General features: G+C 45.6%; 1 protein-coding gene across 4 annotated transcripts; it reads right to left on the bottom strand.

The window, feature by feature from the left end:
- Positions 1–1,252: 1,252 nt before the first annotated feature.
- Positions 1,253–19,233, bottom strand: LOC130291336 (uncharacterized). 4 transcript variants are annotated; one of them, XM_056540003.1, is made up of 3 exons: positions 19,205–19,233; positions 15,981–16,048; positions 1,253–2,381 (listed from the first exon to the last, which is right to left on the bottom strand). In XM_056540003.1, exon 3 carries the CDS (start codon positions 2,332–2,334, stop codon positions 1,438–1,440), a length of 897 nt encoding a protein of 298 aa, XP_056395978.1. In that variant the 5' UTR covers positions 2,335–2,381; positions 15,981–16,048; positions 19,205–19,233; the 3' UTR covers positions 1,253–1,437. The 4 variants fall into 4 exon arrangements, with proteins under 4 accessions (XP_056395978.1, XP_056395977.1, XP_056395979.1 ...); XM_056540002.1 differs by having other exon boundaries at positions 15,981–16,090; positions 19,205–19,228; XM_056540004.1 differs by lacking the exon at positions 19,205–19,233 and having other exon boundaries at positions 15,981–16,129.
- Between the last annotated feature and the right edge of the window lie 607 nt (positions 19,234–19,840).

Genomic DNA, 19,840 nt, shown 5'->3' with positions numbered 1-19,840 from the left:
TCATCTCATATGGACGATTAAAAGATATTGGGGGGTATTTATGAAAAGTGGTGTAAGTGAACGTTAATTCTCCATTAATTCATGTAGTGAAAACTGTGTACCCACGCCAAATTCATCACATGGTGCAGGGCATGTTATCAATCTGGTGCTGATCACATTTCTTTTTGTGCCACCTTTTAAAGGGGTATTCCAGGCCAAAACTTTTTTATATATATATATATATATCAACTGGCTCCGGAAAGTTAAACAGATTTGTAAATTACTTCTATTAAAAAATCTTAATCCTTCCAATAGTTATTAGCTTCTGAAGTTGAGTTGCTGTTTTCTGTCTAACTGCTCTCTGATGACTCACGTCCCGGGAGCTGTGCAGTTCCTATGGGGATATTCTCCCATCATGCACAGCTCAGAAGCTTCAGAAGCTAATAACTATTGGAAGGATTAAGATTTTTTAATAGAAGTAATTTACAAATCTGTTTAACTTTCCGGAGCCAGTTGATATATATAAAAAAAGGGTTTCGCCTGGAATACCCCTTTAACCCGTGTGACAATTATGCGACTTTTTAATTACACTGTCCACAGTTAGTTTGTAAGCTCTTTTTATTTGGTGGTGATTAGCGCCCTTTTTGGTTTATTTAAAGCCTTGGATATCTCTAATAGTCTATGTTGTTGTTACCTCTTTAAGGCCTCGTTTTTACGCTGTGGCTCCGCCTACGATGGTCCCCTACAGTGTGGCTCAGATGTGCCACCTGCTCGGATCGGCAATCCGTCGCTATGAGCAGACACACTGCTGAGATGCGCGAGTCACCACGCTCATGCGCGGTGTTCTCACACGCATCGCGGCCGCTCCCCCTGCTCCCTGAGCTAGGCCGAGAGCAGCGGCAATGTGTGCGAGTACACTGTGCCTGCGTGCGGGGACTCGCACATCGCAGTGCATCTGCTCATAGTGGCGCATTGCCGCTCCGAGCAGGCACATCTGAGTCACACAGCGTAGACATGAATGGAGGGGACGTGGAGTGACATCACGTCCCCAGTCCCGGAAACCCAGAGGTTTCCAAAACCGGAGATTCAGCACCCGCATAGAATGTGGGTGCTGCAGGAAGATCGCAGGGGGGTCTCAGCAGTGGGCCCCCCGCGATCAGACATCTTATAAAATGTTTTTGCCCGGAATACCCCTTTAGGGAAAGTCACAAAAATACCCCAAAACATGTAAAAATTGCAGGCCTTTTTAATCTCAGTTATGGTTAATATTTACAGTTTCAATATAAGACACCGGGAAAAAAGGATTCATGGGAAAATAAGGCCGTGCTGTTACTGCCCCATGCCAACAAAAGCACACCCACAGGCTATGGTCAACAGCCATATGATTTTGCCGGTAACCATTGGTGACCAAATGTAGGTATGGTTTTGTCGGCATGGCGTATGTATTCTGTACTGAAATTAGCTGTGATGCCTATAATGCCAAGATTTTGTCCAGGACTTGTGATGTTCGGCAGAGAGAGATTTAACAGAGTTGGGATCATCAGAATTGTTCCGAATGAATTTCTTTTCCTGGATAAAAGTTGCAGAATTCCTCTTGATCACATCCATCCCCACAACATTGTCTGAACTGGAATCTAAATGTACTGTGTTTTTGCCGAGATCAAATTGTACGGAATTTCTCTTCTTCTTCACGCTGGACTCTTTATTGTCTAAATCAGACTGGAGAGAATCCTTCCTGATATGATCTGACTGGAAAGAATCCTTCCTGATAAATCCTGGCTGGTTACAATTCTTACTACAGTATACCGGTTGAGTAGTAAAATCCTTTCTGCTGAGATCAGACTGGAAAGAATCCTTTCCAGTAAAAGAGTCCTTCCTGCTGTTATCTGGCTGTTGAGAATCCTTTCTGGTGGATCCAGGATGAATAGTAAGATACTTTTTGAGTGGATCAGACTGGAGAGAATCCTTCCTGCTGGCGTCCGTCAATGCTGTTCCTGTGTTTCTATAATGTGGACTTGTAGAGCGTATATTGCTATAACTGGGAGTGTGTTTTTTCATTGGTTCTTCTGGACCCAATGCTTTTATCGCTTCCCCCATAACTAGAACTATTTTTAACCCCAGCCAAATCTCATTCGCTACGGTCAATACGAAATGGATCAGCAGTTCGATAATGTCGCATAAAATGCTCAATATGGTCGACAAGGCTTTCAGTATGTTACTCAATGCCATGATGAAGCCCAGCAATAAATTTTTAATGTGACCAACGCTTTGATGAAATTCCATCCAGAGGTTTTCAAATGTACTTGGTGGCGTAAAATACTTCGTTTTTATTTCCTTGTTATATTTTCTGGCCATTGTGGTTAATCTTTAGCCGAAGGACCCTGGAATATGGTTATATATATCTGGAAAACACAAAGTAAATTGATGCTTTTACCACCAGGGACAAAATCGTCGCCACCCCAGAGCTAACATTAGAATACGACTTACCCTCCACAAATTGGGGGAGATTTATCAAAACCTGTGCAAAGGAAAAGGTGTCCAGTTGCCCATAGGAACCAATCAGATCGCTTCTTTCATTTTGCAGAGGCCTTGTTAAAAATGAAAGAAGCGAGCTGATTGGTTGCTATGGGCAACTGGGCAACTTTTTCTCTGGACAGTTTTTGATAAATCTCCCTCATTGATTCAGTTTTTTTTAATTAAATGATCACCACGCTTTCAACAAACTTTGCATGAATGAATAGTACAACAAAATCTAAGGAACTTTGTACTATATCTTATTAGAGAAAAATGCCCTCTTTCTCTGATTTTTGAATGCCCACTTTAGCTACAGAGTAGGACAGGTGTAGAGAGGGACACAGACAGAGACTATAAGAGCTTGTAGAGAGTATTAGAGCTCACCCCAGTGCTGGATTCACAGCTTAGATTGCTCAGTATTGCTTTATAATGTCCTCCATGCGACTGCTTCTGATGGTGTGCTATAGAGATACAGTGGTCCCTCAACATACCATGGTAATCCGTTCCAAACGGACCATCGTTTGTTGAAACCATCGCATGTTGAGGGATCCGTGCAATGTAAAGTATAGGTGTCACGATGCCGGCTGGCAGGTAGTGGATCCTCTGTGCCAGAGAGGGATTGGCGTGGACCGTGCTAGTGGATCGGTTCTAAGTCACTACTGGTTTTCACCAGAGCCCGCCGCAAAGCGGGATGGTCTTGCTGCGGCGGTAGTGACCAGGTCGTATCCACTAGCAACGGCTCACCTCTCTGACTGCTGAAGATAGGCGTGGTACAAGGGAATAGACAGAAGCAAGGTCGGACGTAGCAGAAGGTCGGGGCAGGCAGCAAGGATCGTAGTCAGGGGCAACGGCAGGAGGTCTGGAACACGGGCTAGGAACAAACAAGGGAACGCTTTCACTAGGCACAAGTGCAACAAGATCCGGCAAGGGAGTGCAAGGGAGGAGACCAGATATAGCCAGGGAGCAGGTGGGAGCCAATTAAGCTAATTGGGAAGATTGGGCCAGGCACCAACATTGGTGCACTGGCCCTTTAAATCGCAGAGACCCGGCGCGCGCGCGCCCTAGGGAGCGGGGCCGCGCGCGCCGGGACAGGACCGACGGAGAGCGAGTCAGGTACGGGGACCGGGGTGCGCATCGCGAGCGGGCGCCACCCGCATCGCGAATCGCATCCCGGCTGGAGGCGGTACCGCAGCGCACCCGGTCAGTGGATCTGACCGGGGCGCTGCAGCAACGAGGATGAGGCGAGCGCTCCGGGGAGGAACGGGGACCCGGAGCGCTCGACGTAACAGTACCCCCCCCCTTGGGTCTCCCCCTCTTCTTGGGGCCAAAGAACCTGAGGAAAAAAAACTCAATTTTTCCGTGATGAGGTCCGAAGCACATTAGGAGGGGTTCTGTGCGGAAACGCACGAGACAGTCCAATCTTTTATTGTTAAAACAATAGATGTAGAGGGGTCTGGCGAGACTGGTCACAGGGACGTAGAACCTGTTGATAAGAGAGGCCAAAAAAAATTTTCCTGCAGATCCGGAATCCAAGAAGACCATAGTAGAGAAGGAGAAGGTAGAGGCAGATATCCGCACAGGCACAGTAAGGCGTGGAGAAGCAGAGTTGACATCAAGAACTGTGTCACCTTTGTGCGGAGTCAGCGTACGTCTTTCCAGGCGGGGAGGACGGATAGGACAATCCTTCAGGAAGTGTTCGGTACCGGCATAGTACAGGCAAAGATTCTCCATGCGGCGTCGTGTCCTCTCTTGAGGTGTCAAGCGAGACCGGTCAACTTGCATAGCCTCCGCGGCGGGAAGCACAGGAACGGATTGCAGAGGACCAGAGGAGAGAGGAGCCGGGGAGAAAAAACGCTTCGTGCGAACAAAGTCCATATCCAGGCGGAGCTCCAGACGCCATCCGGAAGAACGCATGTCAATGCGAGTGGCAAGATGAATGAGTTCATGTAGGTCAGCAGGAGTCTCTCGTGCGGCCAGAACATCTTTAATGTTGCTGGATAGGCCTTTTTTAAAGGTCGCGCAGAGAACCTCACTATTCCAGGACAACTCGTAAGCAAGAGCACGGAACTGAATGGCGTACTCGCCAACGGAAGAAACACCCTGGGCCAGGTTCAGCAGGGCAATCTCGGCAGAAGAAGCTCGGGCAGGCTCCTCGAAGACACCACGGACCTCAGCGAAGAAGGACTGGACTGTGGCTGTGGCAGAATCATTGCGGTCCCCATCAAATTTGTCCGGCAGGGACAAGCAGGGGTTAAGAACGGCCGGTTGCTGCGGAGGAGTTGCAGGAGCTGGCGGAGGAGATGGTTGTTGCAGCTGTAGCTGTGACTGAAGTTGCTGTATCTGCGGCAGCAGCTGCTGTATCTGTGACTGAAGACGCTGTGTCTCGGAGATCAAGTATGCCAGCTGTTGATCTCGTTGGGCGATCTTTACGCCAAATTTGTCCGGCAGGGACAAGCAGGGGTTAGGAACGGCCGGTTGCTGCGGAGGAGTTGCAGGAGCCGGCGGAGGAGATGGTAGTTGCAGCTGTAGCTGTTGCTGTATCTGCGGCTGCAGCTGCTGTATCTGTGACTGAAGACGCAATGCCTCGGAGGTCAAGTATGCCAGCTGTTGATCTCGTTGGGCGATCTTTAGGGCTAGCTGGGCGACCAGTGTAGGATCTTCAGCGGGATCCATGGCCGGATCTACTGTCACGATGCCGGCTGGCAGGTAGTGGATCCTCTGTGCCAGAGAGGGATTGGCGTGGACCGTGCTAGTGGATCGGTTCTAAGTCACTACTGGTTTTCACCAGAGCCCGCCGCAAAGCGGGATGGTCTTGCTGCGGCGGTAGTGACCAGGTCGTATCCACTAGCAACGGCTCACCTCTCTGACTGCTGAAGATAGGCGTGGTACAAGGGAATAGACAGAAGCAAGGTCGGACGTAGCAGAAGGTCGGGGCAGGCAGCAAGGATCGTAGTCAGGGGCAACGGCAGGAGGTCTGGAACACGGGCTAGGAACAAACAAGGGAACGCTTTCACTAGGCACAAGTGCAACAAGATCCGGCAAGGGAGTGCAAGGGAGGAGACCAGATATAGCCAGGGAGCAGGTGGGAGCCAATTAAGCTAATTGGGAAGATTGGGCCAGGCACCAACATTGGTGCACTGGCCCTTTAAATCGCAGAGACCCGGCGCGCGCGCGCCCTAGGGAGCGGGGCCGCGCGCGCCGGGACAGGACCGACGGAGAGCGAGTCAGGTACGGGGACCGGGGTGCGCATCGCGAGCGGGCGCCACCCGCATCGCGAATCGCATCCCGGCTGGAGGCGGTACCGCAGCGCACCCGGTCAGTGGATCTGACCGGGGCGCTGCAGCAACGAGGATGAGGCGAGCGCTCCGGGGAGGAACGGGGACCCGGAGCGCTCGGCGTAACAATAGGACAGTGGTCTACAACCTGCGGACCTCCAGATGTTGCAAAACTACAACACCCAGGGTGTTGTAGTTTTGCAACATCTGGAGGTCTACAGGTTGAAGACCACTGTTAGAGGAAGTTGTACTCACCTGTCCCTGCCGCTCTGGACCGTCACCGCTCTTCACCGCTGCCCTGGATGTCGCCTTCCATCGCTGTCGCCGCGTCCCCGGGGTGTCCCCGAAGCTCCGGTAAGGCCTCTGCTTCCCCGGCATCCGCGCGCTCCGTCACCGCCATCACGTTGTTACGCATTCTCATTCGCATTAAAATCTCATTCCCCAGTACAGATCAATATACAAATAAACAGATGCAAAGACAAAAGATACCGCAAAACCTCACCACAGAAAACAGCTTGTAACCAGGGGAGTATGTTTTTTGTTGTCCTTTTAATATTCTTGAGGGGGCAGCTACCTCCAGGGGGCAACTATCTACAAGGGGTCATCTATATACAGGGGGGCAACTGTCTACAAGGGGTCAACTATATGCAGGGGGCAACGGTCTACAAGGGGTCAACTATATACAGGGGGGCAACTATCTAGAGGGATCTGCCCACAGGGGAACAACTTTCTAGGGGCTTCTGCCTACAAGGGGACAACTATCTCTGGGGGGAGTCTCCCCACAGGGAATAAGTGTTTCCAGGGTAGACCCCCTACCTATAAGGGGCAACCGTCTCTGGAGGCAATACCTACAGGGGGCAGCTATCTAGGGGAATCTACCTATAGGGGGCAGCTATCTAGGGGGGACAACCTAATCGGGGCAACTACGTAATTGGAAAAACTACAAGAAGGGACCTGTCTGCCTACTGGAGCCCAGCATACCTTGCAGCTAGCAGCAGGATCACATGACCCCAGATTATCCAATCATTGCTTGGTGCACTACAAATCCCAGAAGTGTCACTGCACAACAAGCCCATAATGGCATTGAGCAGTGGGCAGACCTCAGACAGTGACCTTCTGTCACCTCCCTGCATAACTGTGTCCAGTTGGTGCACTACAGATCCAAGCAGTGTCACTGTAGACTGAGCCCGTAAAAGCTATGACAATACAAAACAAAGCAAGCTGAGCGAAGCAGTGGTCTGACCTGTATTTCAACATGAATACATCTACTGGCTACAGCTACCCCTAGTCCACCAGTGCCTGCTTTACGCTGGCTACTACCACTCCTACTAGTCCACCAGTGCCTGCTTTACGCTGGCTACTACCACTCCTACTAGTTCACCACTGCCTGCTGTCCGCTGGCTACTACAACCCCAACCAGTCCACCACTGCCTGCTGTCCGCTGGCTACTACAACCCCAACCAGTCCACCACTACCTGCTGTCCGCTGGCTACTACAACTCTTACCAGTTCACCACCCTTGCTGCTGCTACTTCCAGCCAGGCCTACTCATACTATGATCCCAAAAAGAAGGGATAATTTTTTTTGGCTTTTCATAAAAAAGCTTTTACTTCTACGCCATTTAGGACACCAATCCTGTTGCAGTTATGAAATTTATGGAATGCTTGAAAAAAGCAATTGTGTCCTTACTTTCCATCGACAAAACCTGTTGCAACTCCCAAAAAGGGTGAATTTTTGATAACTTTTTAATATTTACATAAGCTGTTTTTTCACTATCTACTAGTTCTTTACAATTTAGAGACACTGTCACCAATCTTGTTGCGATTCTGAAAAGGGGAGAGTTTTTGGAATATTTGGAAACAGCCATTAACCCCTTAACGACGCAGGACGTATATTTACGTCCTGCGCCACCTCCCGCGATATGAAGCGGGATCGCGCCGCGATCCCGCATCATATCGCGTCGGTCCCGGCGCTCATCAACGGCCGGGACCCGCGGCTAATACCACACAGCGCCGATGGCGGCGATGTGCGGTATTAACCCTTTAGAAGCAGCGGTCAAAGCTGACCGCCGCTTCTAAAGCGAAAGTGAAAGTGACCCGGCTGCTCAGTCGGGCTGTTCGGGACCGCCGCGGTGAAATCGCGGCGTCCCGAACAGCTGACCGGACACCGGGATGGCCCTTACCTGCCTCCTCGGTGTCCGATCGGCGAATGACTGCTCCGTGCCTGAGATCCAGGCAGGAGCAGTCAAGCGCCGATAACACTTATCACAGGCGTGTCAATACACGCCTGTGATCTGTGTAAAAGATCAGTGTGTGCAGTGTTATAAGTCCCTATGGGACCTATAACACTGCAAAAAAAAAAAATTTTTAAAGTGTTAATAAAGGTCATTTAACCCCTTCCCTAATAAAAGTTTGAACCACCCCCCTTTTCCCATAAAAAAAATAAAACAGTGTAAAAAAATAAATAAAAATAAACATATGTGGTATCGGCGCGTGTGTAAATGTCCGAACTATAAAAATATATCATTAATTAAACCGCACGGTCAATGGCGTGCACGCAAAAAAATTCCAGAGTCCAAAAAAGCGTATTTTGGTCACTTTTTATTCCATTAAAAAATGAATAAAAAGTGATCAAAAAGTTTGATCAAAACAAAAATTATACCAATAAAAACTTCAGATCACAGCGCAAAAAATGAGTCCTCATACCGCCCTGTACGTGGAAAAATAAAAAAGTTATAGGGGTCAGAAGATGACATTTTTAAACGTATACATTTTCCTGCATGTAGTTATGATTTTTTCCAGAAGTGCGACAAAATCAAACCTATATAAGTAGGGTATCATTTTAACCGTATGGACCTACAGAATAATGATAAGGTGTAATTTTTACCGAAATATGCACTGCGTAGAAACGGAAGCCCCCAAAAGTTACAAAATGGCGTTTTTTCTTCGATTTTGTCGCACAATGATTTTTTTTTCTGTTTTGCCGTGCATTTTTAGGTAAAATTACTAATGTCACTGCAAAGTAGAATTGGCGACGCAAAAAATAAGCCATAATATGGATTTTTAGGTGGAAAATTGAAAGGGTTATGATTTTTAAAAGGTAAGGAGGAAAAACAAAAGTGCAAAAACGGAAAAACCCTGAGTCCTTAAGGGGTTAAAGGGGTACTCCGGTGAAAACCTTTTTTCTTTTAAATGAACTGGTGCCAGAAAGTTAAACATATTTGTAAATTACTTCTATTAAAAAATCTTAATCCTTCCTGTACTTAGTAGCTGCTGAATACTACAGAGGAAATTCTTTTCTTTTTGGAATGCTCTCTGCTGACATCACGAGCACAGTGCTCTCTGCTGACATCTCTGTCCCTTTTAGGAACCGTTTAGGTTCAAATCCCACTAAGGACAACAATAAATAAAGACTTATTATTATTATAATAACATCAGCAGAGAGAACTGTGCTCGTGATGTCATCAGAGAGCATTCCAAGAAGAAAATAATTTCCTCTGTAGTATTCAGCAGCTAATAAGTACAGGAAGGATTAAGATTTTTTTAATAGAAGTAATTTACAAATCTGTTTTCACCGGAGTACCCCTTCAACCTCCATGTGCATTTTAACACCGGAAGGCATATGCACCTTTCTTTTAGTATAAAAAAGCATACACAATCACCTAGCGCAGTGCGTTTTTAAACACGATATTAGTTACTATGGATTACTGCATTCAACTGTAACCTTGAAATTAACTTAGCCTTAAAACCACATTAAAACTACCTGAATATATTCCTCGCAGTGTTATACAGGGCATTAGGTGTTAGGCAGTGTTATACATGCGTTTTGAGGCTCATTTTATTGCCGGTTTGAGGAGAATCTGTTTGCCGCAACCCAAACTTTTTCGGAAAGTTTGGCAAGCCCGATAAGCCAAACTTTTGAAAAGTTTGCTCATCTCTGGAGAACTGGAGCATCATTATTGACTCTAGACCTCCAAAGCCCCTGCTTCTCTTCACAATTATAGAGTAAAATGGTAAAATTGTCTGTATACAGCAATTACTAGTGGTGACTGCATATGGCTTTCTAAAGCTACTATTTTACCTAATGGGAACTATAAAAGCTGATATGCCGTGAGCTCCTCCTAGTGGTGACTGTAGGAAAATCCAATTAGAAGTTGTTCAATCTCTAAGGCCCATTATTCATTGACACATATTGTCAGAATAGGCAATCAATACAAAATTAGTGTCCCCCCCCCCCCCCCCCATCATGACAGGTTGAGTGATGGGACTGCGCCACTCCAACAAGCACCACATTGACTTTATTGTCTACCAGACACAACTCTTCACCGTTTGGCGCAGCTGTCATAGGTATTACAACTCTACAGCTCAAACGAATAGGATTGAGCTGCAGTACCTGGCACGGCCACTATAAAATGTACAGCGCTGTGGCTGGCAAACAAAGAAGGTGACACTGGACTCGTTAAATCCCCTTATCAATGGGGGTGTCTGCATAGTGCCAGTGGGGAGAGTGAGAGTAGTAGTTCAGGCTAGCTGTGGGTAGTAGTCCCTTAAATGAAATGCAATAGCCTGTAGGGTAATGTGTACCGTGAGTGGTCTAGCTACTCTGATAATCCCCTGTGAGCCTGAAGGGGGGAGACTAGACAAGTGAGAGAGATACCTAGGACTCACACAAGCTGGAGGAAGAGAGGAGAGCAGATACAAGGCAGTCTGTAGAGGGGAATCATATAGGCTGTGTACAGTATAGAGAACATAGAGCTCACACATCGGGCTGTACAAGCAAAAGTAAGCAACGTTTTTAATAAAGATTAAAACAAGTGTCCATAGCTTTTTAAAGGGGTTATCCAGGAAAAAAAACTTTTTTTTTTATATATCAACTGGCTCCAGAAAGTTAAACAGATTTGTAAATTACTTCTATTAAAAATCTTTATCCTTTCAGTACTTATGAGCTTCTGAAGTTAAGGTTGTTCTTTTCTGTCTAAGTGCTCTCTGATGACACCTGTCTCGGGAACCGCCCAGTTTAGAAGAGGTTTGTTATGGGGATTTCCTTCTAAACTGGGCGTTTCCCGAGACAGGTGTCATCAAAGAGGACTTAAACAGAAAAGAACAACTCAAATTCAGAAGCTCATAAGTACTGAAAGGATTAAGATTTTTTTTAATAGAAGTAATTTACAAATCTGTTTAACTTTCTGGTGCCAGTTGATATATAAAAAAAAAGTTTTTTTCCTGGATAACCCCTTTAAGATAGACTATGAAACTCTTGGAAGAACCCTTTTACCCCTTAACAACTCATGACATGTATATAGGTCACAGGGCCATTAAAGGGGTATTCTGCTGCTCAGCATTTAGAACAAACTGTTCCGAACGCTGGAGTCGGCGCGGGAGCTTGTGACGTCATAGCCCCGCCCCCTCATTACATCACGCCCCGCCCCCTCAATGCAAGTCTATGGGAGGGGGCGTGACAGCGGTCACGCCCCCTCCCATAGACTTGCATTGAGTGGTCAGGGCGTGACCTAATGAAGGGGCGTGGCTATGACCTCACGAGCTCCCGGCGCCGTCACAGTTTGTTCCAAACGCTGAGCAGCGGAGTTCCCCTTTAAGAACTTATAATGCAGGATCCTGACTGGAGTCTGTGCCATGCCATACTGGTTTCAGTAGTTGGGGGGCGCCGCTAATCATTGACCTGCGGTGATCACTGTGATCGGCTTTTAACCATTTGGAAGTGAAAATGGCAGTTACAGCTGACATTGGTGGTTTAGTGGCATTCCACCCCCTTATAGCCACGCCCCTTCATTAGGTCACGCCCCGACCACTCAAAGCAAGTCTATGGTTTAGTGGCATGCCCCCCCCCCCACACACACACACACACACAGCACAACTGCAGGGGGCAATCCACTTTTCTGGCAGACAGAGGTGCCCCTCTATTAATAGAGCTTGTCTGGGGCAGACTCTACCAATAGAGCAGAGATCAGAGTAGTATAGACACACTGCACTGATCTCCATGAGCAATCAAACCATTGCTCATAAAAGTCCCCTAGGGGGGGACGGTTAAAGTGTTACAGAAAAAAACTAAAAAAAATCATAATACATTTTTACTCACACACACATCTCTATCTATCTATATTATTAACCCCTTCCATACTAAAAGTTTAAATTAACCCCCTTTTCCAAATAAAAATAAATAAATACATAAAGAAACATATTTGGTATCGCCATGTGCAAAATCGTCCAAACTATTAATATGTAACATTCTTTATACTGCATGGTGAATGGCTTAAGTGTAAAAAAAAAAAAAAACTAATAATTGTGCATTTATGATCACATCCCAGAAAAAAATAGAATAGAAAGTGATAAAAAAAAAAAGTCTTGATACCAAAATATGGTACAGATAAAAGCTACAGATCACTCGTGCAGAAATAAGGCTGTCTGCAGTGTCTGGCATGCTGGGAGTTGTAGTTGTGCAACAGCTGGAGGCACCCTGGTTAAACAGACTTTTATAGAGAGTATGACGTATGAGAATGAAAGGTGAATGAGAATTGGTGGGACTCTTTTTTTTGCGTTACTTATTATAGTATTGTATGTAGATTAAAAAGGGTTACTCCAAAATGTAAATATAATATACAGTGATCCCTCAATTGGACCATTGTAACATGAAACCAGACTCAACATACAATGTACGGACAGTCCAGATCTGTGAAACGTTTCAATGACTGGAAGAACTGACCAATCAGAATGGACATTTCACTGGTAAAACCCCTGTATTACTGAAGTGCATGCACTGACTGGTATCTGGTAGCGCCCCCTACAGTACAGGGAGGTATTACATGTTCTGTACTATTCTTTACCTGTGCCAGGATTAGATGCTCCAGATGGGGGCGGCTCCATGTTACATTTTTAGGACATTGTGTACTGTACAGGACCCTGAAGAAGCTCCTGTCCTCTACATAGACAGTGCTTCCCAAGCAGGGTGCCCCCAGCTGTTGCAAAACTACAACTCCCAGCATGCCCGGACAGCCTTTGGCTGTCCGGGCATGCTGGGAGTTGTAGTCTTGCAACAGTTGGAGGCTCCCTGCTTGGGAAACACTGACATAGACAGTGATTTACAGCTCCCAGCAGATCTTTCTTACTTTTATATGTAAGGATTTGCTTTATCTGTATTAGTTATCTACTTATTTTTCTTTAATCCTCACTTTTTCCTATTTTCGGATGACATTTTGGGGCTTCAGAACCAATTCCCAGGTTTCCATAGAGTTATGGTTTCAACATACAATGGTTTCAACATACAATGGTTGTCCCAGAACCAATTCCTATTGTAACTTGAGGGACCACTGTGTATAACTACAATAAATAAGCATATACTGGCAAGCATGGACAGTGGTCTGGCGTAGTCTTTAAAGTGCAAAAATGTACGTACCAATAAAATTGAAATGAATACAACAATTGTATTTTCTGGACTATACGGCCATTTATAGGTTTTTATTATTATTGTACAGGATGCAAAGTACATATCTCAACCTTAGAACTATTGAAGATTATCTTGCAGATTATAGTCCAAGGTTACAGTTCATGTAATAGTCCAAGTTGAAGGCGCTGCACTTCAGAGACTTGTCCTTACAGTAAAAAAAAGTGTCCCTGTCATTTGCAAAAACTTTTGACATGACATCATATACACCAATCTCCCCAAAAATTATAATAATGATCCTACATTTTTATGACTACATAACGGAGCTCGGTACGATTTATTGGGGTGACATAAATCTTATGGTAGGATAAAGGGTTTCACAGTGTATTCGAGTATGGAACCCATTATGGAACCCATTATGGAACCTATTCTTTCTGCAGACACAAGTATTTGAATTTCCGCACCAGATGTTTTCCGTGCAGAAAATCTGCGATGTGAACAGCGCAGCAGAATCCCATTGAAATCAATGGGACTCTGCTGGTGCGGAATCTCTGTGTGGAATTCAAATGCAGAAATTCCCTCGTGTTAACATAGTCTAACCCAGCACTGATCTAGAGAACTGGCTGGGCTTTAAACCCACAGGAGCCAGGAATTCTCCTGTTGACTAAAGTCCAGAGGGGCTTCCAAAATAACTCTTAGCTTTAGCAGGCCACATAGCATCCATTTAAAACAATGGCGGCTGCTGGAAATTTACGTTAGGCAAGAAATATAATAGGGGAGGCCAAACCTGAACCTGGCTGTTCTGCCATTGATTGTTTTAGTCTGAATTAATAAGTTCAGTCTTCAAAATGTTCCAGTTGCCAGGATGGGTACAGTCCGAGACAACACGGGTGTAGCTGGCTCTATGTAGCTGATTCAGATGAGACAACACGGGTGTAGCTGGCTCTATGTAGTTGATTCAGATGAGACAACACGGGTGTGGCTGGTTCTATGGAATTGTCTGCTGGGTAGGGGAGGGGGGGACGGGGGGCCTCCATGCTCTATAGCTACAGATAGATAAAAATGGATAACTTCAGATGCAGGTGGGAATGCGTGGGCGCTGACCAGGAACAAAGTCATGAGGAGCCAGGATAAAATCCAATTTGCTTATTTATAACCAAGATGCAACGCGTTTCGCTGCACATGCGCAGCTTCCTCAGGCATCTGTAGGTACATGTTTGGGAATCTGCAACATCGTAGAAGCAAGTTCTGTCTCAGGCATGCACACCTTGGTGCAATTGTCTCGGCCACCATGACAGAGACAAAGAAAAGATGAGATGGTGCTCGCTGTAGATTTCTGTGCCCAGGTAAGTGAACCCCTCTGGCTCCATGACACACAGTATGGTAGCAATAGTGCCCCTTTGCCATGTGTCTGACCAGTATATACTAGCATACCTTCTACTTTGAAAAGTGAAGTTGAATATGTCTTTAATAAAGGGGGGGTTGGGAAAAAAATTAACATTATGCCTAATGTTGAGCAAATTTACAGTAAATGAGGCTGAACCCAAACCTGACAGTTCTGCCATTGATTGCTTTAGTCTGCATATATTAGTTCCTTTTTCAAAGAGCTCCTGGTGCTGGGAAACGTCCAGGATGACGGCCTCAGGTCTCCTCGGACTGTACCCGTCTTGGTAACTGGAACATTTTGAAGACTGAACTTATTAATTCAGACTAAAACAATCAATGGCAGAACAGCCAGGTTCAGCTTTGGCCAAACCTATTATATTTCCTGCCTAATGCAAATTTCCAGCAGCTTATGGGACCGCCATTGTTTTAAATGGAGGCTATGTGGCCTGCTAAAGCTAAGAGTTATTTTGGAAGCCCTTCTGGGCTTTAGTCAATTGTATAAAACAATGACACTATGAATAACATATACAGTGACCCCCCCGACCTACGATGGCCCCGACATACAATCATTTCAGCATACGATCACTCTTAGAGGCCATCGCATGGTGAAGGCAGCATCAACATACGATGCTTTTGTATGTCGGGGGCCATCGCATAAACGGCTATCCGGCAGCGCAGACTGCTTCAGCTTCCACCGGATAGCCGTTTACGGTGCCCCGTGTGGTCCGCTGACGATCACTTACCTGTCCTCGGGGCTCCGGCGCGTCCTCTTCGGGATCCCCTGCATTGTCGGCTCTCTCCATCGTCATCATCACGTCGCTGCGGACGCCGTCCCGTCATTCAATAGGAGCGGCGTGCGTAGCGACGTGATGGCGGCGATGGAGAGCGAGGATGCCGGGGAAGCAGAGGCCTTGCCGGAGCCTGGGACGTGGCGACAGCGATGGAGGGCGACATCCCGGGCAGCGGTGACGAGCGGTGACGGTCCGGAGCGGCGGGGATACGTGAGTATAACCTCCAGTACCAGTGGTCTTCAACCTGCGGACCTCCAGATGTTGCAAAACTACAACTCCCAGCATGCCCGGACAGCCAACGGCTGTCCGGGCATGCTGGGTGTTGTAGTTTTGCAACATCTGGAGGTCTGCAGGTTGTAAACCACTGTCCTATACTTTACATTGCACAGATCCCTCAACATGCGATGGTTTCAACAAACGATGGTCCATTTGGAACGGATTACCATCGTATGCTGAGGGACCACTGTATTACTTACATGCAAATTAATGATAGATTACAGTATAGTCTCATAACATATACCCTCCATTAACAAATACAATCCAAGGAGATATACAGGAAATGTCTGGATCATGAAAAAAAACCTATATACTGTACAGAAATACAAGGTATACAGGTATAAAGACTGGACTCTACCTACCGAGATGTTCTCCTGTCCTTGTCAAGAAGCGAGAAGAACGTCCATAGTGCATGTGAAAGATCTGATCCCTAATGGGAGTGTAAGGTACAAAGAGCAGAATCATCTGTAAACTGCAATGAGGTAATATAGAAATAATACTGAGGAGGAGATTTCACCAAAAGATAGTACCGATGCCCAATGGGACTCACAATGGAATTTTCCTATTTCTTAGACTTGAGCATAAAGGGGTACTCCAATGCAAAACTTTTTATTTTATTTTTTTTTTATTTTTTTTATCAACTGGTGCCAGAAAGTTATACAGATTTGTAAATTACTTTTAATTAAAAAAAAAATCTTAATCCTTCCAGTACTTTTTAGGGGGTGTATACGACAGAGGAAATTCTTTTCTTTTTGGTTTTCTCTTCTGTCATGACCACAGTGCTCTCTGTTGACCTCTGCTGTCCATTTTAGGAACTGTCCAGAGCAGGATAGGTTTGCTATGGGGATTTTCTCCTGCTCTGGACAGTTCCTAAAATGGACAGCAGAGGTCAGCCGAGAGCACTGTGGTCGTGACAGAAGAGAAATCCAAACAGAAAAGCTTTTCCTCTGTAGTATACAGCCCCTTAAAAGTACTGGAAGATTAAGATTTATTTTATTTTTTTATTGAAGTAATTTACAAATCTGTTTAACTTTCTGGCACCAGTTGATTTAAAAATTAAAAATAAAAAGGTTTTCCACGGGAGTACCCCTTTAAAGTAAAATGCCAGGAACTCAGGACTGAATGGTAACTCTGCTAATGGCTATGGTACTCAGTGGAAATAAGAGACACATATGTGGTGCCATGGGTGTGTTTGGAGAAATACCTTATCACTTCGTGACGCCAGGGCACCGTTATCCTATATATGGTCCGAGGTTGGAGACAGCTTCTCCTGGGCCAGTAAATGAACACACCGACATCAGGTTACGGATAACTGGGTAACTGGGTGCAGATGGTGTTACACAGACAGTTAGTTGTAGAAGAGAGGGTGCAGCTTAACCCCTTGGGAGCCCTGTTGCCTTGTTGGGACTTGTGGTGCTCTCACCAAACAGATTTATACTGACTTTTAAGACAGGTAGATCCTCTCAGAATGACCAGAAGAAGTAGATTTGAGCTAGGCCTTCCCTCAGAGTACAAAACACAACACACCTGAACCACACTGTATACACACAGCTTACACACTACTGAACACTGGGGCAACTCCTCCCCCCACTACACTACATAGGGGAGACTTTAGGGGTTCCCACCGGCAGGCAGGGTCACACGGGGCTCTCTCAAGGGTACAGTAACACAGGAATAACATATATACAGATAACAATAGAATTCATTAGAAAAATATATTACTTTTCAATAAAATGCGAACATAATCGACATAACAATAAGTCTCTGGTGGGCCCAACACCTTCTGCTGCAAAGCTGCCCGAAGCAGTCCGAAGCCAAAGGACAGCCATAGGTACTGGGACACCACAGATATGAATGTCCCTTTGGGTTACTGTCACTGGTCTGTCATAGAGATATGTCAAAAGTGGTTATGGATGTGGGTCCAGTTGTCAAAAAACCCAATAATTGCTAGAACAAAGTCATTGCTTGGTACCAGGTCCTTTAGTGCCCTTCAGCCATAGACAGTATATTGTCTGTATAGAGTATTCCAAAGAAGGGGTACGGTACTCAACAGGGCACCACAGCTTATGCTCTAGTGTAGTGGTCTGCAACCTGCAGACCTCAAGATGTTGCAAAACTACAACTCCCAGCATGCCCGGACAGCCGTTGGCTGTCCGGGCATGCTGGGAGTTGTAGTTTTGCAACAGCTGGAGGTCCGCAGGTTGGAGACTAATGCTCTAGTGTTCAAAATCACAGGGACACTTTAAAGGGGCTGCCCAGGAAAAAACTTTATATATATATATATATATATATATATATATATATATATATATATATCAACTGGCTCCAGAAAGTTAAACAGATTTGTAAATTTCTTCTATTAAAAAATCTTAATCCTTTCAGTACTTATGAGCTTCTGAAGTTAAGGTTGTTCATTTCTGTCTAAGTGCTCCCTGATGACCTGTCTCAGGAAACGCCCAGTTTAGAAGCAAATTCCCATAGCAAACCTCTTCTGAACTGGGCGGTTCCCGAGACATGTGTCATCAGAGAGGACTTAGACAGAAAAGAACAACTAAACTTCAGAAGCTCATAAGTACTGAAAGGATTAAGATTTTTTAATAGAAGTAATTTACAAATCTGTTTAACTTTCTGGAGCCAGTTGATATATAAAAAAAAGTTTTTTCCTGGATAACCCCTTTAAATCAAAACAGGCTTGATCCTCAGGCTATGTTCACACGGCGGAATGTCTGTGTAGAATTCCGCCGTAACATGATGCACGGACATTCCACTGCAGCAGAATCCCGTTGATTTTAATGGGATTCTGCTGCATTGTTCACAAGGTGAATTTCCGCAGCAGAGGTTTCTGTCGTGGAAATCCCGATTCCGGAGTCCGCTGAAAGAATAGACTTGTCTATTCATTCTGCAGATTCTGCTCGGAAATGCAGTGCTGTCTATGGGATGGCGCATTTTCAAGCGGTCCTAGCGCCCGTCAGATCGCGCCAATGTCAGGAATGTGTTTTCCAGGCGGACATTCTGCACGTTTTCGGCCGTGTGAATCCGGCCTTTTAGGGAATCCGTCTGGGGTGTTGTCTAGGCTGAAGTAACGCCATTCTTCCCTGGGCTAAGCCTCCTCTCCTCAATTCATAATGCCTGTGGCGCCTCTGTTGGCGAGAAAGATTTCACAGCGGCGGAAAGGGGTCTAGATACAGAGTGGAGCCGGCTGGATGCCGGAGTGCGCCGTGCACCACTGAGCACAAACCAATTCCAATTTGTAACATATGCCACCCTTACTTCTTGTGACGGAAGGAGATACATATTATGGGGCACATTTATCAACGTCATTACTCCAGGTCTCTTAAAAACAATAGCAGTCATGCTAATGACACCTTTTATTTATTTATTTATTTTTTGTAAGGAAAAAAGTAAATTTGGTGATTTATAATTTTGACAATTTTTCTCTTTGTTTTTGTTTATTTTATTTTTTTTTTTTTCCACCCCCCTTTTTTAGACTACTGAAATAGACACAAAGTGATCAAAATATGTTTGGACATATGTCCCCTGTATACTGTATTATAATGCAACAACAATGGGGGAGATTTATCAAAACCTGTGCAGAGGAAGAGTGGTCCAGTTGCCCATAGCAACCAATCAGATTGCTTCTTTCATTTTCCACAGGCCTCTAAAGAGGCCTGTGGAAAATGAAAGAAGCAATCTGATTGGTTGCTATGGGCAACTGCACCACTCTTCCTCTGCACAGGTTTTGATAAATCTCCCAAAAATATGAATTGATCAGGATTTTACTACTTTATTCAATATTTACAAGGCAGAATAATCAGCAACAACAAACATAGGACACACAGACACACAGGACACATTAGAAGAAAAGGCTTTGTACCCTGTAAGCAGGGCCGGCTCTGCCTATAGGCAAAACAGGCAGCCGCCTAGAGCACACTCCTGATGGGGGCGCCACTCTGCCCGCAGTAATAAAGCTAGCCAGAATATGAAGCACCCGCCCATCCAGCAAAACCCGCCCCCCAGTAGTAAGGAGAATATACAAGGTGGAGGTTTGTTACAGTGTGTCACCCCAGTAGTTTGGTAATTACATGAAGAGGAGGTTTGTTACAGTGTGTCACCCCAGTAGTTTGGTAATTACATGAAGAGGAGGTTTGTTACAGTGTGTCACCCCAGTAGAAAAGTGATTACATGATAAACTGCAAAATAAACTTCCGCCAAGGGTAGCAAA

Source organism: Hyla sarda, chromosome 9 (assembly GCF_029499605.1).
Source record: "Hyla sarda isolate aHylSar1 chromosome 9, aHylSar1.hap1, whole genome shotgun sequence".
Lineage (NCBI taxonomy): Eukaryota > Metazoa > Chordata > Amphibia > Anura > Hylidae > Hyla > Hyla sarda.
The sequence above is the reverse complement of the archived record's forward strand: the minus strand, read 5'-3'. Positions and strand labels throughout refer to the sequence as shown.